Here is a 23701-nt window from a genome sequence, read left to right on the forward strand (position 1 = left end):
CGTGCAGATAAGTCTGTCTGGATAGACACCACTTGCTTGGAAATATGAATTATTCAATGCAAGTGCACGTGGTTAGAGATGCAAAAGATTGAATAAGGGAAGAATTCCAGAGCTGTGTTGATCCCAATAACTGTAACTCGCACAGTGAAGTGTGGAGTAAATGAAAAGTCCATTTTGTATTTCCAGCAGGATTTTTTTCCATTGAAATTGTTTTGTTTAGCTCTCAGCTAAGAAGTTGTATTTGCCCTGAGAACAGCATATGTGTGGTTTTAACAGCAATTTTGAGGCTTTTACAGATTTTCCTGTATCTTACTAGTGTATACAGAAACTGATGCTGTAGCTGAAGCCTGAGTGTATCCTTTGGTTTCAGGCAATCAGGAGACTTTGTGGAATCTTGACTGAATTTGGGAAATCTCTCCTTACAAAATGATTGTCCCACTTGGCTGTGGTCCTGGCAGAATTATTGGTGGGGGTGGATGAGTGAGTTTTAGAAAGCATAGAGTGGGTATAAATTACATGATGTTCTGTTAACATATTTCCTGGTAAAGCTGTGTAAATGATGGGCTGTTCTTGGGAATGGCTGTAAAATGGTGATGGTAATAACTGACTTAGCTCTTAAATTCCAGTTCTCACAGAAACTGGTTGTGCTTTGGACATGTTTGGAGACAGCAAAGAGGAAGTGCCAGGGATGTGAGGGCAGACAGAGCTTCAGGGACATCTTGGTGACAGAGGAGGTGTCACCACTCAGGGTCTTATTGAAGTTGGAGGGAGACGACCCACCTTGCATTGGTCAGCCATCGACTCCACTTTATTGATCCATCAGGCACTTTTTATAACAGTGTTAATCAAGTTCATGCACATTGCAAAATCTGAGCTCACAATAGGCCAGAGATAACATACCAACTCCACCTTATGTTTCCAATACCAAGATTTGGGCTCTCAAAATTATTCTTGCTTTCCCAAAACAGCCAAAGATAGAACATCCACTTGTTATGAGAAAGCTGCCTGAGAACTCTGATGTGCAAGGCTCTCAAGGCCTTCATGTTTGTCACTTTTACCTGTAATTAAAAATAACCTGAGAACCTCTGCTGTTCACAGAAACAGGCTGTGAGAATCTGCTCCTCACAGCTGCCTTCTAGGCCATCTCTGAAAAAATCTCCAACAGGGTCTCACTCTTGCCCCAGCACCTCTGGCTGTGTTTCCCACATCTGAGCAACCACTGCAGGGCCAAGAAGAAGAATTAGCTGATGAAACAGCAGTCTACAAAAGGTTTGCCCTAAAAAATAAAATGCAGAAGAAAAAGCACCCATGGAAGTAGAGTTTGAGTGGCACATGGGCCAGATAAACCCCATGGGCAGGTTCTGCTGTCAGAGCTGGGGGTGTGCCTGTAGGACTCATGCATTCAGGGATATTTGGGGTTTGTGTCTGGCTAGGAAATGGGCAGCTCTGAGTGTGACAATGCTCTTGGCCTGGATTAGAGGGAGGCATTGCAAAGTCATAAGAAAACTGAGGCAATAGCTGAGATTTAATGAAAGATTTAATCTTAGAGGTAACCTTTATCTCAGGTATTTGTTAGGGGTGAGCAAGGAGGAAGAAGAGAGAGAAAAGTTGGTGTGAGAAGTAATTGATAAGCTTATTCCCACTTCTGATATGTGTGCCTTTCTCAGATTCTGTACATCAACATTAATTCAGCTTCCTATTGATCTCCCTTTCTTATCCCTGCAAAGTTCTTCAGCTGATTCCATAACTCTTCAGTGTTTCTCCAGTTTTACATCTCAGTTAATTTTTAAACTTGCTTTACTGGTCTTGTACTGCACACAGTCTCAGTTAAAAGGGAATTTAATGAGTCTTGTTCTTCCAATAGCCCTGTGCTGGGTTTTTCAATGATTTATATTACTGAGGGTTAAGTCATCCCTTGCTGGTTGTGTGTGAAGACTTATTGTTGGAGAATTTTTCAGTTTGAGTAATTCTTAGGAGCAGGGATGAAGCTCTTGTGTTTTGTCAACTTGGTTTTTTGTGCAGTAGGAGAACTGCCTCTCATTCGTGACTGCTTTCTGCTTAGGTAGGATGGAATTCTGATTCCTGACTAAGTAGATACTTTAATGACATGTTAATGGACTAATAAAAATGACTTTTTCTGGGTGTGTGGTTTTTTGAAGATCTCTTCAAAGTTGTCTAGTGTTTGCAACTGGCTACACGCAGCCAAGTTCCAGCCCACGAGGAGATCATGCCTTGAAAAGAGGCTTTGATTTTTACTGCAGCCTACACAAAAGGGCCACAAAAAGAGTTCATGTATCAACTCTAGCGACTCTTGGAGAATTGAGGGTTTTATAATGAAGCCTTGCTTTAATCTGGTAGTCAGGGTCTGGTTTAGCCTGAGTTCAGGCACAGCCTTCCAGTGTCAGGGCATGAACGCAGGGCCTGACGTTGGAGGGGTCTCGGGGGTTTTTGGTTGGTTTGTGTCTCACATTGCAAATCTCATTGGCACCACAATGCTGGGATGGTTAGTGAAGGCCACTCAGGGTGCATGTCAGGATGAAATTAGTTCCATACAGCTAATTGGCTTATTTGGCAATGTAAGGAAGGCTGTGGCTTTGTTTATCTCTTTGTGCTCACGGGCGGTTCGGGTTCGGTTACTGAGAAGTTAAAGCAGTCTGGATTTGTGCATTTCAGTCTTGAGCAGACAAAGAAAAAGACCAAAAGTATTCCTAAAGCAAACAAAAAAATGACTAGAATAGAAACCTTGGCCTTTGTGGTGACAATTTAAAGTGCAATTTGTGAGTAAAGTGGTGTATTTCAGTTCAGTGATGTGGCTGGCTGTAGAGAAGTGCATTTTTACACACTTCAGCCATCTTTCCTTTCCCATAAAATCATTTTTTGTATCCCACCAGATATAAATGATTGTCATCCTTAAAAAAACCAGACATGTGAAACCTTCACGGGTTGTCTGGTAGTAGAAATAATAGCAGACCTTATCTGCAGTGAAGTCTCATTTAAGGTTATGTGCAGAGAACACAACTGTGAGCAGTCATTCCTCAGGGCACTTCAGAAGGGGTGGCTTGTGGTATTCAGAGTATTTTCCACAAAATCCACGGAACTGTTTGGATGAGACATGATTTCACATAAGAAATTCAGCAAAGATTTTCTTTGTGGGCCTTGAGTTTTAGGGTGTTGGAGCAGCCTGTGGTGAATAGCTGATGTTTGCTTTTTTCTCCTTTTTTGGGGGAGGCTTTTTTCCACTTCATGTACATTATTTTTGCCATGCAGCCTTCCCAAAACTGTTTTTCAGACTGGGATTTCTGCTGTGGAAACCAGGCTGTGAGCTGGCACACACAGGGGACTGTCCTGCTGGGGCACCTCCAGCACAGGCTACCAAGTTCACAAGTCAAAACCTACACAGACTTTGCATTAGCAGAGATATTTCCATTACTTGGATGTCTCAAATTTGACCTGCTTTGCAACCTTTTTTCATTTTCCAATTGTGTGCAGTAACTTTAGTTTTATTTTATGTCGAGTTCTTTATTGCTTTCTATTCCAAAGCCTCATTGTTCTTCTTTGCTTCTATCTTAGAACAAACCAAGCAGCCTGTGGTGCTTGTAATGATTCTGCTGCATATCTCTATGATTAAAGATGGTCTGGACAGAAGGAAATATTGAGTGAGGTCCTTTCTATGCCACCAGCCTGCTGGCCTGTGTTTATCTTCTGTCACAAAGTAAAACGAATATATCCTGGAATCTGGCTGCCTGTTTGTACAAGCATAAATAATTAACCTGAAATATCCAAGGGAAGGCCAGAGATGGCTGAAAGTGGTGTTTGCCAGCCTGGCTCACTGTGACCTCTCCCCACCTTTCCTAAGGAAGATGTGGACGTGCTGCTGGTTTGTGTTGGCTCCAGAATTAACTTGGCTACTGAGTTGAAGGCCGTGGTTAGCTCAGATCATATCCACGTGGAAAGGTCCTTCATTTGAGCATGGAGGCTCCTGCCTTTAACTTGCAAAGTGTGAGAGAATGCAGTCCCAGGTGCACATTTGCCTGCTGCTTTGCATTGGTACAGGCTGGGCCTATGCAGTATTTTCATCCCTTGCCTTATTTACTTTACTTTTCCCCCCAGGAAACTGTGTCCTTTGTGCACTGTGCAGCTGGAAACACTTGTACCATCTCAGCAGTGTGCAGTGGGATGGGGTGTGCTGGGAGTTGGACTCTGTGATCATTATGGGTCCCTTCCAAGCTGAGACATTCTGGGGGTATGGGAATAAATCTGGTGCTGCTGCAGAGTCAGGCTCTGTTTACTTGGTTATGTTTGAAATGATTCCTCTCCCAGACTGTTTTTCTGTGCCTCCCTGCAAGCGCTGCTCTTGCTGCAGGATGTGTCTCAGGGTGAATTAGCAGCTTTCTGATGCAATTCTCACCCTGGTGCCACTCTGGGCTCTCCTCACTGCACCAGTCCTGCTCCTGCAGCACCTCCTGAACCACAGCAGATGATTCATTTCTGTTTGGAGGCAGGGTGGACAACCAGGGCCTGGCAGAGGAACCTCTCAGCTCACTCAAGTTACATCCCCAGGGTGAATACTGACTTTGTCTAAGGCTCATCCTTTCTTCACCTCCTGCCAAATATGCTTTCACACTAGCACTTCACCCAGCTGGCTAATTTGGCCTTTGAAATTATCTCAATAATGTCAGGTACTTAAAAAAACATTCCCATCCCTTTATAAATATTATAATCTAGATGTAGAGACATTGTTTCGGTGTTGTTTGGGATCTGTTGTATTAAAAAAAAAGAAGTTTTTCAGAGCTGTGCAACAATCCTGAGCTGAGCATAAACAAATCCTGTGTCAGGCTGAAACAAGTTGGTTGACTTTGAGGAGGCAGAATGTAAATACCCAAGTCAGGAGAATTAGTACCTTTTGTAGTGTTGCAACAAATGCAGGGAGATCACTCCTGCTGACAAGCCCAGGACTTTTCTTGTTTAAAAGAAAGAAAAAAACAATTTGGAAAATGGACAGAGAGGGGATTTGGGCAAGACCTGGGCAAAGATCTCAGGGTCTGTCTCATTCTCCTAAACCCTCTCTGAACCAGGGATAAAATTAATAACTTTTTAAGCCTTTGTAGCTACACCTCCCCAAGTCCATGCATTTGGGGCTTGAAGCAGCAGCCATCAGGTTGGAGCTGATGTGTGTGAGGAGGAAATGTGGCCCAGTTGTGGCTTTGCACAGCAGGGAGGGGCTGTCTGCTCTGCTCCTGCCGTGCTTTCACATCCAAGGCTCCCCTTGCTGACCTTTGCCACCTGTTTTTTTACTGGAATTTAGAAATCTGTGGCTTTTAAGTGATACAGCTCTTGCAAATATTTTTTGCTCTAGTGGGTTTAACATGCAAATAGTGGAACAGAGCCAATGGTCCATCTCGGGCAGCCTGATTCTGGAGATTGCTCCATAAAGGTTTATTTCAGCTATTAGCTTTTGTGCCAATATTTTTCTTACAAGAAAGAGTAATAATTTTTGCAACCGAAAATTGAGGGTTTCACAGGCTGTGAGTGGAAAATTGGCAGCTGTGCTCATCTACTGTAGACTGAAAGGCTGGGGCAGAGGGAAAAGAGTTACATGAAAAATATAATTCTTCAATAATAGCTTTAGAAATTTATGCTGCTGTTTTGAAAGCACACCTGAAATATGAAATAAAGGCAATAATTATATGGACAAACCATATGCAGAAAGTTACAGATGTCATCCTTCTCCAGCTCAATAAATAATTCTTAAAACTGGGGATGGCAAGGTAGAGTTGATTTTAAAAATCTCACAGAATTCCTTTTGGCTGGTACTAGCATGCTAAAGTTCTTATTTTCCTTGTACTTAGTCTCTCTTTCTTGAGTAGTTTTTCCTCTGAAACACTCTCAACAGGAAAAGGAAATTAAAGGTTGCTCTGTCCTTCCACAGGCAGCGGATGGTGATTCTCTGACCCTGTGTTGTTTCAAATTGAATTGCCAGAGTCTGGCACACTTCTCTTTTTGGTCAGTTGTTAAAAAAAAATGCAAGAGAAGCTTTCTCTGATTATAGTTTACCAGTGTAAGAAATAAGTAATTTTTAATCTCTTCTAAAAATACTTTCCTAGTGTGGCTGCTTTAATTATTACTAAGAAGGAGGATTTGTGTATTTTTTTCCATGAGCTTCTGGGTTAAATAGTGGATTTCTTTGGTCTGTTTGCTTGACATGTGAGGTGAGGCAGTTTTTGCTCTGCTGCCTGTGTTACGTAGGGAATGTCTCTCTGAGGCTGAGAGGTGGAATTCCAGTAGAAGTATATAAAAATAAATAAATAAAGTATTTGTTCCTTTGCACCTTCCCTTTCCCCAGTGTAGAATTACAGTGAGACTGAGGGTAATTCAGGAAGAAGGGGAGATGGAGATGAGAAGGGGAAATGGTCCATACCTGGGGAATTGCCCATTGATTATCTTCTGAGCCTTCATTCTCATGCTGAAAGATTTCTTTTTTTCCCACTGGGCAAAGAGACTCCCTCAGCAGTAATTAGGTCTTTTATAGTTACCTTCCTTTCTTGGATCTTAGTTTGAGATAAGTTGAGCTCCAATATTTTCCTCTTTGGCTCTGGAGTTGTTTTTCCTGGCCTGTTAGAGGAGTTTAATGGATACTAAACAACTTGGATTGCTGAGATCCTACTGAGCAGTCCTTATGGAAAAGCAAAATTAGACTTGTAGCTGGTAATAGTCCTGGTAGAAATGGAGATTGATGTGAATTTCCTGATGTAATTTTTTTCTTAAACTGCTGTGCTGGTGAGCAGAATTGGAGAGAGGGAAGCGATGTCTCATTTGTGGCCCTTTCAAAGGAAAACATCTTGATGCAGATTTTTTTTTCCAGTATATTTATTTTTCTCCTGAGTGAGGCCCTGCCATGCTTCTCCCCAAACCTTGGTGTATTTACAGATTGCTCCTGCTGTTGCAGAATCCCTGCCATGCTTTGTTTCCCTGTACCCACCCTGTGTGTGCAAGGAGCAGGAGGTTGCTCTGCCTTTGATGGCACTCAGTGAAGAGGTCTCTTCCAGGAATCCCAGAACTGTTCTTTGTTCAGAAAATGTTTAGCCTTTGTTCTAAAATGGATGGATTCTAAAGCAACAACAAAAATCTGATTTAGTATCTGTGTAAACATGCAGTAAAGAAAATTATGAGGTTTTAATGCAAAGGGATGTTTATTAAATCTTCTGTGTGTTGTAACAATAGAATTAAAGCAACAAATATAAAGCCAAATTTATATGTAAATATTCCAATCCCAGATAAAGAAAACAATGCTCACATTTAATATTTAGGTGGTTTTTTATGAATTATTATCAGGTATTATTTTAGCTGATGTGATTACCAGAAAGCTTTTTTTTTATGGTTTTAAGATTTCTGTATCTGCTTTTTTGTTTTGCAGTATTATGTGCCAAGAATCTCGCAAAGAAAGATTTCTTCAGTAAGTATGTCCCAATTGTGTGACTTTCTGCTCTGGATTAATCAGATTTATTTGGAGATGGTGCATTACTGTGGAGGCTCATCTGTGTGTGTCAATGCACTGCTTTACTACAGGAGTACACCTTACTCTGGGTTGTAGATTGTGTGCACCTCAGGGCTGGAAACACTGAGGGCTCACAGATTCCAGCTGGAAGTCTGAGTGATGGAAGCACAGGCAGAGCTCACAGCTCTGTGCTGGGGGGTACCAGGAGCATCCTCCAACACAGGATTTACTAAAATATTTTCAGGATAATGGCAACTGTCCTTTCTTGAGAGGGGAGCTTCTAATGGCATTGTCTTGGAAGCAGCAAAACAAAGGACTGTGTTTAACAGCACCTTTTCCTTTCCACAGGACTTCCTGACCCGTTTGCTAAAATAGTTGTGGATGGGTCAGGTCAGTGCCATTCCACTGACACTGTGAAGAACACCTTGGACCCCAAGTGGAACCAGCATTATGATCTGTGAGTTGCTTCTAAGCTCATAAATAAACAGTATCCCAGAGATTTGTCTGGTGAATAAATAGTGCAGGGTTGGCACTGCAACTTCATTTTGTGTTAGCAAGCAGAGTCACATTTCATAGAATCTCAAAACAATTTGGTTGGAAGGGACCCTAAAGATCATCCAGCTCCACCCCCTGGCCAGGGACACCTTCCACTATCCCAGGTTGTTCCCAGCCTGGCCTTGGGCTCTTCCAGGGATGGGGCAGCCACAGCTTCTCTGGACAACCTGTGCCAGGCCCTCCCCACCCTCACAGGGAACAATTTCTTCCCAATATCCCCTCTAACCCTGATTTTTTTCCAAGAAGAAAATCCTTATTAATAAAGGAGTGGTACTTTGCTTTTAGGTGTTTGAATTTGGAGTTATTTGTGTGGCAGGTACACAGCACAAAGGCTTAGTGAGCTCTCCTGGAGCAGTGCCATCCAGTTTTTACAGAAAATTGTCCTTGTTGGAATGATTTATTTTCTTCAAATTATTAGAACCATAAATTCTGCAGTTTTGTACGTTAATCGACTTGTTGTTTAGCTTTTAATGAGGGTGGCTGTAGTTAAATTCATGCTGCAGCAATATCAATTTCCCATGCTGTGTGAAATCACTGTGCAGTAATTCATTAATAACAGCATTTTGGGCATAAGCACTTGTGTACTTCTAATAAAGAGGCATGACCGATGTACTAAAATGTGTCAGAATTTGTACCAATTACAGCATCAGCTCTGTGGAGTAAAAAGAGGTTATTATTTCTAAAATTACTCTTTTAATATGTATCTTTCTAGATACGTTGGGAAAACAGATTCCATAACCATCAGTGTATGGAACCATAAAAAAATCCATAAGAAACAGGGAGCTGGCTTCCTGGGGTGTGTCCGACTGCTCTCCAATGCCATCAGCAGGCTAAAAGATACTGGATGTAAGAGCAATTCCTCCCTGGTGTGCCCAAGAACCCTCCATACCTTGTGCTGAGTAGTGAATGTTCCCACCCAGCCCTTGCCAGGGTTGATTTTTCCAATTCTCCTTTGCAGACCAGCGTTTGGATCTATGCAAACTCAACCCCACAGACACCGATGCTGTCCGAGGCCAAATAGTGGGTAAGAATGATCCCAGCTAAATTCCATCTGCTTGGTAAATATCCATAGGGAAAAACTCCTCTTGTCACTGCTTGTGTGCTGCTTTTTCTTATTTTATTTGGATTAAATTACATAACCTGAAAATTTTCATCACACTCCTATGCAGGAGTTTGTTTCCTCTCGGTTGATGATGGGAAACAGCATTAAAATCAGGGAATGCATCTGGCAAGGCTTCTGCTGCCTCTCTGGATGGGTGAATGTCACTGGGAAATGATGCATTCGGGCAAGGTGACAGGCAGAGGGAATCTTGGGTGTTAAAAAAGGATCTGGAGGAGTTATAAGACATTTTACAAGTTGCTGGTTTGATACCTTTGACTCATGCAAGCCATTTCCAAATTTCAACAAGGCCGTGCTCATTTTACAGCAAATTTACCCCACGTTTTACTGCCCCCAACCAACCCCAGCTTTTCAGTGATATATATTTGGCAAACTCAAATTCTCACCCTAAGATGACATCTAGTGGTGAGCAGTTTTTTTCCAGCTTCCCTTTCTAGGTCCTCATGAAACCCAGATGTAGAACTTGACATGTTTGATATTTACAGAAATAAACTCAAGTTTTGAGGGGATGACCCTCTGGTTTCTCTTCTGCTTTTTAAAAAATTGGTAATGCTTTAAAAAAGCATTTTTGAAAATTAGTAATGCTTTTTTTAAGAGAATGGAGGGAATTTTGGTAAGCGACGTGTTCTTGTGCATAGCGTAGAGCTTTCATTAATATTTTTCCCTGTATAAATGTGGATTTTCTTTTTTCTTTTTGCTGTTTTTAAGAATGCAGTTTTTCTTTTATTGACCTGAGCTTGTGTTTTCTTCTTTCAGTCAGTTTACAAACACGGGACAGAATAGGCACAGGAGGTTCTGTAGTAGACTGCAGAGGGCTTTTGGAGAATGAAGGGTAAGGATTGTTTTCTTTACACTTAATTAGAACAATGGTCTATGTGTGGAAAGACTGTAACTAACATTAGAAACTTAATGTGGCTTAAGTATCAATGTGGCTACTACATTTTCTGGGAATGTATGTGTCAGTTGGGTTATTAGGCTAAACTTGGTAAGGCTTGATTTTTTGGTTACCAGTGCTGAGAAATTTAGGTATAAAAACATTAAGAAAATGGCGCCTCTTGGGTTAAAAGTACTTGAAGCTGTGGGGAGAGAGAACCAGTTATTTCTGCATTCACTTCTGTTGTGATGGAACCTGGTGAAGTTTCCCCATTTTCAGAACGGTTTATGAAGACTCCGGGCCGGGGAGGCCGCTGAGCTGCTTCATGGAGGAGCCGGCGCCGTACACGGACACGACGGGAGCGGCCGGGGGGGGCGGCTGCCGCTTCCTCGAGTCCCCCAGCCAGGAGCAGCGGCTGCAGGCGCAGCGCCTGCGCACCCCCGAGCTCCGAGCCCACGTGCAGACCCCCCAGAACCGGCCCCACGGGCACCAGTCCCCGGAGCTGCCTGAGGGCTACGGTGAGTGCGCCCCAAAGGGTTTGCTTGTGAGTGCCCCCCAAAGGGTTTGCTTGTGAGTGCCCCCCAAAAGAGTTTGCTTGTGAGTGCGCCCCAAAGGGTTTGCTTGTGAGTGCCCCACAAAAGGGTTTCCTTGTGAGTGTCCCCCAAAGGGCTTCCTTCTGAGTGCTCCACAGAAGGATTTCCTTGTGAGTGTCCCACAAAAGAGTTTCCTTGTGAGTGCCCCCCAAAGGATTTCCTTGTGAGTGCCCCCCAAAGGATTTCCTTGTGAGTGCCCCCCAAAAGGGTTTCCTTGTGAGTGCCCCCTAAAAGGATTTCCTTGTGAGTGCCCCCTAAAAGGGTTTGCTTGTGAGTGTCCCCCAAAAGGGTTTGCTTGTGAGTGCCCCAAAAAAGGGTTTGCTTGTGTGTGCCCCCAAAAGGGTTTCCTTGTGAGTGCCCCACAAAAGGATTTCCTTGTGAGTGCGCCCCAAAAGGGTTTCCTTGTGAGTGCCCCACAAAAGGGTTTGCTTGTGAGTGCTCCACAGAAGGATTTCCTTGTGAGTGCCCCAAAAAAGGGTTTCCTTTATGGAGGAGTAGGATGGTCAGGACAAGCCAGGTCATGGAACTTGTGGTTTATTGCAGAGGGCCTGGGTGCAGGGACCTGCTGGGAGCTGCAGCCACAGCTCAGAGCAGGCCCCAGAGAAGAGAGGGGTAGAGAGGGTGAGAGGGAAAGAGAGTAAGCGGGTAAGAGTGTAAAGGAGTAAAAAAAGTAAGAGCATAAAAGGGTAAAAGAAAGAGGTTGCTGCCATTACAATACAATAAATCTTCTTCTGTGTTGAATATTCTAATTCTCACTAACCAATCTAGTACAACATACAAATCCTGTAGCATTTACATCCTGTGGCACTTACATGCAACCCTACAAAAGGGTTTCCTTTATGGAGGAGCGATGGAGGTAGGATGGTCAGGATGGATGGAGATGAGAAATCTCTGAAGCCAGGGCTTGGAACTTGTGGTTTATTGCAGCAGGCCAAGTGCAGGGACTTGCTGGGAGCTGCAGCCACAGCTCAAAGCAGGCCTGAGAGAAGAGAGGGGGAGAGAGGATGAGAGAGTAAGAGAGTAAGGGAGTAAAAATGATGAGAGTGTAAAAGGGTAAGAGAGTGAGGTTCCCGTTACAATACAACAAATCTTCTCCTGTGTTGAATATTCTAATTCTCACTAACCAGTCTAGTACAAGATACAAATCCTACAGCATTTACATACAGCCTATAAGAATCATTACATTACCACACTGTCTTACATTTTAAACCCAAAAAACTCCTCTTTGGGCCCCTTCTGCCAAGCTGTAGGGTCTGCTCTGACCCTTGGGCCTGTCTGCAAGCAGAGGGTGTTGTTCCATCAAAAGGGGATCACCTTCAGTCCAGCCACACCATTGTTTTCCAGTTGTTCAGTAACTAAAGTATCTCAAAGTTTGCTTTCATTTCAATCTCACTTATAGTTTCTATATCCTCAAAATCTTTTGTGAGGCAATCATATTTATAAGGCTTTCCTGGTTCATCTTCCCCAACACCTTTATCCAAAAAGTTACAAAAATTTTCTTCCCTTTGGATGCATCGAGGGGTTTTGCCTGTTGGAACAAGCAGCGTCCACGTGTGTCTCATTCTGCCTTTTGGAAAAGGAACTAAGTGCAGATGGGAGTTTGAGATTGGCTAATTAGCAGTTGGCTACGCCAGGATACACTGAGGGGTTGATGGTAAATTAAACATGAGGTTGTGGTATGATGCTGTTACAGAAAATTCACTGCTAATCTTGGCTGTGTATCTAGGGAGAACGAAGGGAAAGAGCTCTTTAAACTAGAGCAGTAATGCTATTTTTTCCTTCCCCCTTGGCATGTTGTGTAGGATTGAGCCCACATTTGAGAAAAGACAGGGAAAATATATAAAAGCAACAAAGAAACCAATAGTACAGAAGATTAGTGAGGATGGGATTAAGGAGAATTTAAACCTCAGAAAAGAGCATACCAAATCTAGGAGTAACGAATTCTAGTTTGGGGGTTTGGATTGTCTCAAAATCTAACACTAAAAATACAAACTAAAACATGCTGGTGCATGGATCTGTGAGTTTCAAAAGAATGTTGAAATGTGTAGTCAGAGTAAATTTGTCAAGGACAAACCACACCATGCTTCAAGAGATCAATGTGATGGCTCCAGTACTTTCTCCTAGGAGGAAAATACTCTAATGTCTTTAAACTATGTAATTTTTTTTTAAGATTTGTAATTTAGAATAATCTTCCTTCGTTTTTTACAGAGCAAAGAACAACGGTACAGGGACAGGTTTATTTTTTGCACACACAGACTGGAGTGAGCACGTGGCACGACCCAAGGATACCAAGGTATGGATTTACAGTTAAAAGTCAGGGGGGTTGGTGTGTGTTTGTGTGCCAGGATGCTGGATTTACAAAAGCAAAAATCTGTTAAATGGCCTGTCTGAATTTAAAGGGAGAGCTCCCAGCAGAGGAATTGTTTGGGGTGTTTCTAGTTACCTTTTCACCAAACATTAAGGATTATTCTTTTTGAAAGAAAGAATTATTTACTTGTGAATCATGAAAAACAAAAAGTAAAAAAATGTGTAGCCCTTCAGGAATTCCTGTTTGACAAATTCTTCCTAAAATGTTGGTATGGCTGTTTTTGGTGAAGCTGCAAATTTCTGAATCTTACCTACAATTTTTTTCTGTATGAAAACAGTTTGGACTGCAAATTGAAGAAAAAACTGACTTCTTTCTTAAAATAATTGTTTCTTGAATATTCAGCTTGTAATTTTTATTAGTACTCACTTGCGTATAACTGAAGGAGAGATTACTTATTATCTTTAAACTTGAAATGATTTGAGGTTTTTATGCTTTAGGCCAGTAATTTGCAGCTAGAAAATTTGAATCCTTCACATGATTCATTTAGTAAAGCCTCTTTAAACCTTAACCTGCAGTTAATCCAGGTCTTTGTGAGTGAGGTCTGGTGCTCTTCCTGAGCAGCTCTGGATCTGGGCTGTCCCATGGGCCACCTGCACACCAGATTCCAGAGTGCAGTTTGTCACTCTCAGCTGCTGCACTGCCTGGATAATAGAGGAATGTGGTACAGGATATTAGAAAAATGATACAAAGTAGTGCAGGCAAAAGTGGTGATAAAAGCTCAGTGTATGGAAGGAAATGAAAAACTAAGCTGAGAGAGAGAGAAAATAGCTGATTTTAGATTAGCTGGTATTGTTGGAAGAAGAAATGACAGTGGTTGTTCATTTGTGTCAGTCATGTCAGGCTTGTGTGCCCAAAGCTTTGTGTCTTCTTCAAGTGAGGCTGGTCACCTTTATGGAAGGTGCTGCTGCTCCTCTCCCCAAACCCTTGAGCCAGGGTTTCAGGGGCAGCTCTGGAAATGGACACAGCAGTGTCTTGTGAGTCACAGGTCTCACCTATTCTGGTTAAAGGTTGTTGGAGATTTTTTCAGAGATGGCTTAGAAAGCAACTGTGAGGAGCAGGTTCTCACAGCCTGTTTCTGTGAACAGCAGAGGTTCTCAGGTTATTTTTAATTACAAGTAAAGGTGACAAACATGAAGGCCTTGAGAGCCTTGCACATCAGAGTTCTCAGGCAGCTTTCTCATAACAAGTGGATGTTCTATCTTTGGCTGTTTTGGGAAAGCAAGAATAATTTTGAGAACCCAAATCCTGGTATTGGAAACATAAGGAGGGGTTGGTGTGTAATCTCTGACCTATTGTGAGCTCAGATTTTGCAATATGCATGAACTTGATTAACACTGTTATAAAAGGTGATTGATGGTTGAATAAAGTGGAGTCGATGGCTGACCAACGCAAGGTGGGTCGTCTCCCTCCAACTTCAATAAAAGGTGACTTTTGTGCTACCAGCTTGTGGTGCAAAAACCTAACCTTGGCATGGGGCAGAGCTGTAGGTTAAAACTTGCAGTAATCAGATCCCTGCAGGACTTTGAGGTGCACAGCTGATCTCAGCAAATGGTCCCAGCCATAATCTCCTTTAAGGAGCCTAACAGGGGCTTGTCTGTCTGCCTGTGTGTCCCCTTGGCTTATATTCACTGTGACACTAAGGCACCTTCAGTGTGCAAAGAGTTTCTACCTTTCTAAAGCCTCTCAGTTAACTCATTTATACAAATATTGCATGGTCAGATTTAGGTGAGGAACTGCACAGAGTGGTGTCTTCAACCCTGGATCCTTGCCAGCTGTCTGAAGAATACTTTACTTAACAATAGGTTTTCTGCCTAAAAATAATCTTCATGTTTCCTTCCTTCCTTTTCTTGCCACTCTTGGTGTTTTCCTCAGTTAGTTGGCTGGAGCTGTAGGTATTTTCAATCTTTTTAGATATAAATACATTTCATGACACTGCCTGGAAGTGAGTGACTGCCTTTAGCAGCACTTAGAGTGATACCTGAAATTTATCCAGGATGAAACGGGTGAGTGAATGTGTTAAAAGGCTTACTCTCAGTGGTTTTTCAGTCAAATAGTCAGGATTCTAACATTAACCTAATTAAAGAGGTGATTTAAATTTTTTAAGTGATCTTGGTATTTGGTTGCTTCACTTCAAATCTGCATTAATATTTTGTTTGTTTTTCACTTTAGAGACCTTAACAGTGTGAATTGTGATGAACTGGGACCTTTGCCTCCAGGCTGGGAAGTCAGAAGTACAGTTTCAGGAAGAATATATTTTGTAGATCATAACAACAGAACCACACAATTCACAGATCCACGACTACATCACATCATGAAGTAAGATAAATAATTCACGAGGGGCTGAAACCCTGAATGATAATTGAGGAACAAATATAGCCAGTGCTGTGCTTAGGGTCCAAGCACTGGTTCTCAGTGCTGGTTTTGTCTAATTTTTTTGCTGAGACTGTTCAGAAGGGGTTTTACTCTGCTCTGCACAGTTCTGGAATTGCTGGGTTGTGGGGTAGAGAGTCTGCCAGGGGTTCCCAGCAGCTCATGTCTGTCTGGATGAGCAGTTGTAGCTCTGTGCTGGCTGTTCTTGATCTGGACTGACTTCATGCTCCCTTGAGCTCCAGACAATGGGAGTATAAAGCCAGCTGGAGTCTGGTCAGTGGGTGCTGTATACAGCCAGTTTGGCTTTAGCAGGGTTTGGTAAGCTCAGGTTCTGCATCATGGAAAGGCAGCTGAGCTGCTGTGGGACTGACCCTGGAAGCAGCCTGGCAGTGCTGCTTGTGCCCAAGGCCAGACTTTTCCTGTGCTTGAAGCCAGCCAGGGAGTCTCTGCATCTGAAAAATAATTGCTCTACAGCCCCAATAAAGCACTGATGGATAAGGATAGTTGAGTGTATGAAGCTGCAACTGTTTGGGACTAGTGTATCTTTCTCTCTTAAAAACCACAGATGCAGTATTTTCACTGAGTCAGGAATCCCCAGTCTCATTCTGCTTGAAGCTTGAAAATCAGTTGCAGTTGTTAGACAGTTCCCTTTCTAAAGCTGCTGTTTGTTCCATTAGAGATCTCTTTCCATGTTGCACTCCTGAAAGTTCTCTCTGTGTGGGAGACAACCACACAAACTTTAATTACTGCTCAGTCATTAATCAGTGATCATGCTCCAGAGCCTTCCACAGTGCTTTGCCATATAAAAACAGTTCCAAAATGCTGAAACTCTTTAGGTGTCTGTGTTCCTTACATCCCTGAATTCAATGTAAAGATAGTACAGAAGTATCCAGCTGAACACACATTTCACTCCATGTTCCTTTTAGAGAAGCTTAATCATTTCTTCCATCATTGTTTTACAAATTCCTTATTGTCGTGTGTCCAGACTAAATATTGTCCTTTTTTTTCTCCAAGCCATCAATGCCAGCTAAAAGAGCCCAGCCAGCAGCCTCTACCAGCTCCAAATGAGGGGTCACTGGAAGAGGGTGAGGAGTTGCCTGCACAGAGATATGAAAGAGACTTGGTACAAAAGTTGAAAGTTCTTAGACATGAGCTCTCTCTTCAGCAACCTCAGGCTGGTCACTGTCGTATTGAAGTATCCAGAGAGGAAATATTTGAGGTATTTGATTGATTTTTTTTTACTGCTAACAGCAGCTTTTGTCACTGAAGAGTTAAGTAAAACTGATCACTGATTATTACAACTTTGCTTCACAAGCACCCACCACATTACACAGTTGTCATTGAAATTTGCTTCAGATTAGCACTCAGAGTCATGTTTTCTGTAGTTCAGTAACAGCCTGTGTATTACAGAAATGCAGAGATCTTAATTATGGTAATAGAGAAATCTTAATAGACTTAATTATAGGAAGTAAAAGAGCTAATTGTACAAATGCACATACAGGAATCCTATCGTCAGATAATGAAGATGAGGCCAAAGGACTTGAAAAAGAGGCTTATGGTGAAATTCCGAGGAGAGGAGGGCCTGGACTATGGAGGAGTAGCAAGGTGAGATTTTGGGGGTTTTCTGACACCTCTTAACTGTAAGGTTGCCCTTTAAGTGCCCTATGGTTGCTACCATCCCCTTTCAAGTTACCTGTTCATGTCATATGTTAATTATTTGTGGTCTAGTTTATAGACAGTGGCTGTAGCTTCACTCTTTGTGTGGTACACTGCAAAGTGGAAGCTTGTGATTTAACAGTTGTCCCACTGCAAGTTATGGAAGTGTGATCAGCTCAGATTGTGAGGTCTCTCAGGGAGTGTATAGACCCTGAAGTGAGACCCAGATCACAGGAATGGTTTTGTTAAACACACCTCTCTGATTTCCCACAAATGGATTGCAGGAGAGTTCCTTTTTGTTATGTCTCAGCTGCATTCAGGAGAGTTCTGTGATCTGATGGAGCAGGAGTGGAGATGAACTAATCCTAAACAAAAGCTAAAATTTCAGCGAGGACTTGCCTCCCTCCTAAAAATGACAATAACTCCCTGCAGGTCACATCAGATCTGAAATTCAGGAGCTGATTTAGCATCACTGAAAAAACGCTCACCTGGTGGCTCAGAGTTGTGTAAATTCACAGAGAAATTTCTCACATCCACAAAAGCTGCCCACTTAGGTGTCTTTCAGTGATCAATCCCTGGACAAAGGAAAGAAGCTGGAACATTCTGAGCTGCCTTACCCCAGGCAACCTTGGGTGTCTCCACTGTTGACATCCTGTTACCCTGATGCCTTTCATAATTGCCCATTAGTTGCAACTGACTCTTCCAGATCAGTACAGCTCCACTTCTAAGCATTACAATTGATAGTTCTCTCTGAATATTTTGGACCTGGGAAGGGTGTCCAAATTTAACAACAAAGGGGTATTTGTCATGGTCACTTGGGAGGTCAGAAATAGCTTTAGTTCTGCTCCTGTCCTTGTGTGTTACTGAGGTGAGAGAATTTACCCAACCCCTCCTTTTAATGCACTTGGTCTCTGTCCCTTCTGGCCTCTGCTGAAAGCAGTCACCAAGCTGGCAGAAGAACAGCTTTTTTAAAGATCCCCAGCAATTGGACTGATTCTAATCAACAGATTTTTTTTAAATATTTCCTTATACTGTACAGGTTTCAGGGAAGCAGATCTCATAGGCTCCAAATAACTGAACTCTGTACAAAGGCAGGATTTTTTTTGGAAGTGTGGCCTGTTCAGACTCAATTAGTTGATGGCATTGTCTAACAGCTTGCTGTAGCTTCTTTAGTTGATGTTAATCCCTTCAATGCTTCTAAACTAAAGCAAGTCTGCCCTGAGTGGAGTAGGACATTGTGGGGTTTTAATCACACCCTTTTGGCCTACAAATGGAGGGCAGCAAAAGAGGATCTGATTTTGAAATAAGCATTCCATGACTGATCAGTCACAATAATTGTGCTGTCTAAAACTTAAGTGCAAGCTGTACTCTTCTAAATTTGTTGTTGTTTTTTTTTTTTCTTGGCAGAGAGTGGTTGTATTTACTGTGCCATGAAATGTTGAATCCCTACTATGGACTCTTCCAGTACTCCACAGATAATATTTACATGCTGCAAATCAATCCAGACTCTTCTATCAATCCTGTAAGTACTAATTTCTCAGCAGTATTCCTACTTTAGAGATGTCCTCTGCAGTTTCTTACAGCTGCTCTTTCACAGGAAGAGTCTAAACTGCAGGGTAAATTGGAATAAGAAGGTGTTAATGTCATATTTACACAGTAAGAAGCAGAGGGGTTTTGTTCAGAAATTAAAAGCATGACAGCCTTTGATAAATATCTGATTTCTGTGAGACTCCTCAGTGCTGATTGGTTTGCACAGTGACTCTGAGAAGACAAAACATGAAATTCATTTTCACTGTGAGCACAGCTGGCTGTGCACACAGCATTGCATTCCCAGCAGTGCCACCCCATGACTTTTAGGGATGTATCCCTTGCTTGCCCTTTCTCACTACTCTCCTGTGCTTGCTTTTTCTCTTACTGGAGGATTTGTGTTGATGCAGACCCTAAAAGGAGCAGCAGTTCTGTATTAGTAGAGGGAATTCTTCCTGACATGACATTTCCTGACATTTGCACTGGAAGATGAGGGAGGTGGGTTGGAAGAATATTAACCATAGGTCTTACACCTCAGCTTTCAAGAGTTAGTTTCAAAGGAGCATGAAAGAAATGAAGGGAACAAGCACACTGCTTTCTCAGGACTAGATACATTTGGATGGCTAAATAAAGAATAAACTAATTTGTTTGGAATCCTCATCTTCTTGGATTCTGGAGGTTTCACAGGGATTTTCTTTTTCCAAGTTTTTCCCTTTGAGAGGTCTAGAGATTTGAATCCAATTTATTAATCAGGTAATGCACAGAGACTTCCTCAAGGTTTTTAATCATTAATCCTTTGGTTTTGGTTACGTTGTGAGGAAAAGTGGTGGCTGCTCTTGCCCAGAGGGCTGCAGGTAACTCCCACAGAACAAACCACCAAGGGTGCCACAAGGTGTCAGTGTCTTCCCAAGGCTGATTCTCCTCTCTCCCTGCAGGACCATTTGTCTTATTTCCATTTTGTTGGTCGGATAATGGGTTTGGCTGTGTTCCATGGACACTATATCAACGGGGGGTTCACAGTTCCCTTTTACAAGCAGCTGCTGGGGAAGCCCATCCAGCTCTCAGACCTGGAATCTGTTGACCCAGAATTACACAAAAGTTTAGTCTGGATCTTGTAAGTATTGAATTTAGCAATGTCTCACTGTAGAGAAAATGGGGTAGAGTTTGTTGGCAATAGTGAGATTGCTTTAGACAAAGAGTTTGCAAAAATCTTTTTATGGTGGCTGTCTGTACAAAGTCATTAAACTATTCTTAATATATCAGAGGTACTTGAGGGAAAGTTCTCATTGCAAACTCTCCTTGCAATAAAGTAGATACTAAATCATTAAAGGTTGCATGGGTATGGTAGAATATCACTATCAAAATCCAAACTCAGGACAGAGGTCTGAGAGGAAGTACAGCCTTCTTCAAAAGAAAGCCAACTCTGATTAAAGTGAAAATAAATGGAAGTAATTTGGGCTTCTGTATGCTTGCAGAACAAGATCCAGCATTCAGTGTAGCTTTGGGACTCTTCAGAACTGCTTTGCTTTATCTTAATGTCTTTTCCTAAAAGCTGTTTTGAATTTTGTATTTAAAGAAGTTACTGATGATGAAGTTTTTTATGTATGATCTCTTCTGTGCTTCAGATATGTGACAGCAGAACAGATTCTTGCTGGGTGTATATATATATATATGTGTGTGTGTGTGTGTGTGTGTGTGTGTATTTCTGTATACAGGGTTTTATCCAGTGTCCTGAGTTCTGTTAGAATCAGATGATCAGGTTCTTCAACATGCACTAAACCATACAGAAATTGGTGATGGTGGCAATATTCCTCTGGTGTGTGAAATGCAGGTGGTAGCTAAGATTTAGCCTGAGGACTACCTAGGTGCTCAAATAACTGTCAGCATCACCACTGAGAGTTAGCAAAATGCCCAAAATGCTGAGTTTCCCCTCTGTGCATTGGCAGAGAGAACGATATCACACCAGTCCTGGACCACACGTTCTGTGTGGAGCACAACGCCTTCGGGAGGATTTTACAGCATGAACTCAAACCAAATGGCAGGAATATTCCAGTGACAGAAGAGAACAAGAAGGAATATGTCAGGTATTGCCAACAGAAATATGTCCTGCAAATGGAGTGGGAAGAGGGTAGTAAACAGAATTTTTGTATATAGTGAAACTAGGGAAGTAAGGATTTTGGGTGGGAACTCCTGAGTCATAAATGACACGAATGTTTTCACTGGAAGACCTGGGGAGATGAAGTTCTGAATGTATTTTTGTTTTTCCATTGATGGTGCAATAATTGTTGATGGGAAAATGAATGGATAAGCACTTGTTTCGTAATACAAAATGTGTGTATTAAAATAAAGTCATCTGTAAAATGAGCATTTTGCAAGTCTGCTGTGAAAACCCCAGTGCTGTCCAGCTGATCCCCCTGACTCCTTCCTTCCTCCCCCTCAGGCTGTATGTCAACTGGCGGTTCATGAGAGGAATAGAGGCACAGTTCCTGGCTCTGCAGAAAGGTTTTAATGAACTTATTCCTCAACATCTCCTTAAGCCTTTTGACCAGAAAGAACTTGAGGTATGTTTTATCCACATGGATTGTTGTTCTGTAATTTGTTTGATCCACAGTCAAGCGCTGATTTAAAAAACAAACATAAAACAAACCAACCACAAAACTTACTCCATTCCATATACCAGAAAGCTGAGTATTTGTTTAACCAAACCCTCTTAGGTTTATTCTAGACATTCTTTAGGTTGATATTATTGAGAGGGCTACTTAAAGAGGGAAAGACAAATACTGTGGTTTCTATCCAAGGTCTAATGCTCGAGGCAGGTGGTCTGAGAAGGAGGAAACACTGCAAGTTTGAGGAATTGTTGGCAAGACCAGACATGTTATTTACCCCAGAACCTGTTTTGTCCAGTAACTTTTCATGCATGGCTGTTTCTGTTTGCACACAGGAATTGGTTTGCAGAAGTAGAAGTGTTGAGGATATAGAAAAGAAATTAATTTGTTTTCTTATATCAAATCCTGAGGTGCATAAAGCTAATTCTTAAAATAGTTCCTGTTACAGCAATTTTTCCTCTGGTTTTCCTTCCTAGAAAAAATAGGATAACTTGTGGAATATTCATCATTCGTGGTTTAGAAAGCATTTTGTGCTAGTCAGCCATGCATTTTGGTTAATCCCACAAAGTTCTTGCATTCCATTTGCTTAAAAAGGTAGATTAAAAATCCATTAAATATTTCAATACTCTCCACGTCAGAGCACTCTCAACTCCCCTAATGATGTGAGCAGGTGTAAGGGGGTGCTGTCTTGGTGGCACAAGGCAGCTGCTCAAGGGCAGCTCTCAGCAATGGGATCCTTACTGTGGAATATTATGGGAAATTTAAAATACAACACATGTTTTGTTTTGAGGGGTGAAGTTTGCTCTGTGCTGTTTATTTGTTGTTGCCAGAGGAGGTGGTTAAATGCACGGCCAGCAGCAACTTCCTTTTTGCAACCTGGTGTCATGTGGAAAAGAGATTGAAGTGATATGTCTGATCTGTGTCACATTCTCACAAATGGTGTCAAAAAACAGAAGAAAAGTTTCTGTAGTTTGTTGTGGAGCAACAAAGCAACTCAGATGTTCCATAAGCTGAGCAGGAAGCCTGTGGCACCTCTAGGACAATCCTGCAGCAGGACAATGATGCTGTGCCACAGCCTTATTCCCAATCAGTGCTGTCCCCTCATAAAGACAGGCTGTAGCTTCCAGGGAGCACAGATTCAATAAAGCAGATTTTGCATGGGTTTCTGACTCTTAGTTGCTTGAGAAAGTTCCAATGCTGGTAAAGCACTGCTTGGGATCAGTTTCTCTGCAGTCAAACTGGAGAGATTTGCTGCCAGTTCTGTACAGGTTTGGAAGGTTACCTTACACCAAAAAGGTGAGTGAAGCACCTAAACAATGCCAGGCTTGCTGACGTGCTTGGATGTGTTTTATAACCGCAAACCTGAAATTACTCTGGACTTTAAAGCCCTTCCTAATCTTCTAACAGCTGATCATAGGAGGCCTGGATAAGATAGACCTGAATGACTGGAAGTCCAACACACGCCTAAAGCACTGCATGGCTGACAGCAACATTGTCAAGTGGTTCTGGCAAGCAGTGGAAACGTTTGATGAGGAAAGAAGGGCAAGGCTGCTGCAGTTCGTGACGGGCTCGACGCGTGTCCCACTTCAAGGTTTCAAGGCTTTACAAGGTGACTGATGTGGAGGCTGAGTTAATCTGTGCTTGGAGAAAGGGATAAAAGCGGTGTGGCACTTACAGGCCCCTTGTAAAATATCAGCATATGACTGGATAAGTCAAGCACTTGCAGACTTCAGAGCTTGAGAGCTGTTTTACATTTGTCAGCAGCTCAGCTGCTGCTGAACACTTTGGCTGTTGCTGATGGTGATGGAAGCTGGTGGATCTGTTACTGTGCAGTGCTGTGACTGCTGTCAGTTTTGGCTCGTCAGTCTCCTGCAGCTCTGTGCTCTGAGGTTCAAATCATTCCGTGCAAATGTGCACAGGGATATATGGCTGACTGAAGAACTTTTCCATGTGAGAATTGTATTCCTCTCAGTTCAGCAACAAACCATTAGGCTTTAAAGCAAATTTCTGAAAATTGCAGGTTTTTATCAAAAATGTGGCAGTGTCCTTGGCTGTTCTGATCTCCTGATCACATTAGTTGGCTGACAGTAAATTGATGTTCAAAATTAAAATACTAGTTCTATTTTACAAGGAAAACCTTCATGCACTTAAGTATTTTCATTTTTTGATGGTGCAGCTTCATTAATATCAAATTTAGCAGCTTTCCAAAATACCAGTCTGTAAAATGATTGTCACAAACAGCCCTATCTCTTCTGCCATCCCTTCATCAGCTGCAAATATGTCTACAGATTTAGCCTAGGACATGCTTAGGCTTGCAGCTGGAACTGTAATTTCCTCTCTTGCCTTTTTATACTCAGCAAAATGTGTGTGTGTGAATGATGCTTTGTTGAAGTGCATTAACTAGAATGTCTGTCTAAGGTTCTACAGGCGCTGCAGGACCCAGACTGTTTACCATCCATTTAATAGATGCAAACACAGACAACCTTCCAAAAGCTCACACTTGGTAAGATGGAAACACTCTGCTTCCTCTCTCTTTG

At 42.2% G+C, this 23701-nt stretch overlaps 1 protein-coding gene across 4 annotated transcripts in view; it reads left to right on the plus strand.

Moving 5' to 3' along the window:
* SMURF1 (SMAD specific E3 ubiquitin protein ligase 1) overlaps positions 1-23701 on the plus strand; it is a 47630-nt gene that overhangs the window by 19069 nt on the left and 4860 nt on the right. The window contains exons 2-17 of one of the 4 annotated variants that reach the window (XM_074552801.1): positions 7415-7453; positions 7844-7952; positions 8763-8896; positions 9009-9074; positions 9927-10002; positions 10309-10562; positions 12846-12930; positions 15175-15321; positions 16390-16594; positions 16877-16980; positions 18439-18553; positions 19494-19672; positions 20505-20642; positions 20999-21119; positions 22572-22773; positions 23583-23667. In XM_074552801.1, coding sequence (XP_074408902.1) covers positions 7415-7453; positions 7844-7952; positions 8763-8896; positions 9009-9074; positions 9927-10002; positions 10309-10562; positions 12846-12930; positions 15175-15321; positions 16390-16594; positions 16877-16980; positions 18439-18553; positions 19494-19672; positions 20505-20642; positions 20999-21119; positions 22572-22773; positions 23583-23667 — 2059 coding nt within the window. The remainder of the gene's footprint in view (positions 1-7414; positions 7454-7843; positions 7953-8762; positions 8897-9008; positions 9075-9926; positions 10003-10308; positions 10563-12845; positions 12931-15174; positions 15322-16389; positions 16595-16876; positions 16981-18438; positions 18554-19493; positions 19673-20504; positions 20643-20998; positions 21120-22571; positions 22774-23582; positions 23668-23701) is intronic. The other 3 variants (XM_074552802.1, XM_074552803.1, XM_074552804.1) reach the window with 3 other exon arrangements.

Source organism: Zonotrichia albicollis, chromosome 16 (assembly GCF_047830755.1).
Source record: "Zonotrichia albicollis isolate bZonAlb1 chromosome 16, bZonAlb1.hap1, whole genome shotgun sequence".
NCBI classification, from domain to species: Eukaryota; Metazoa; Chordata; class Aves; order Passeriformes; family Passerellidae; genus Zonotrichia; species Zonotrichia albicollis.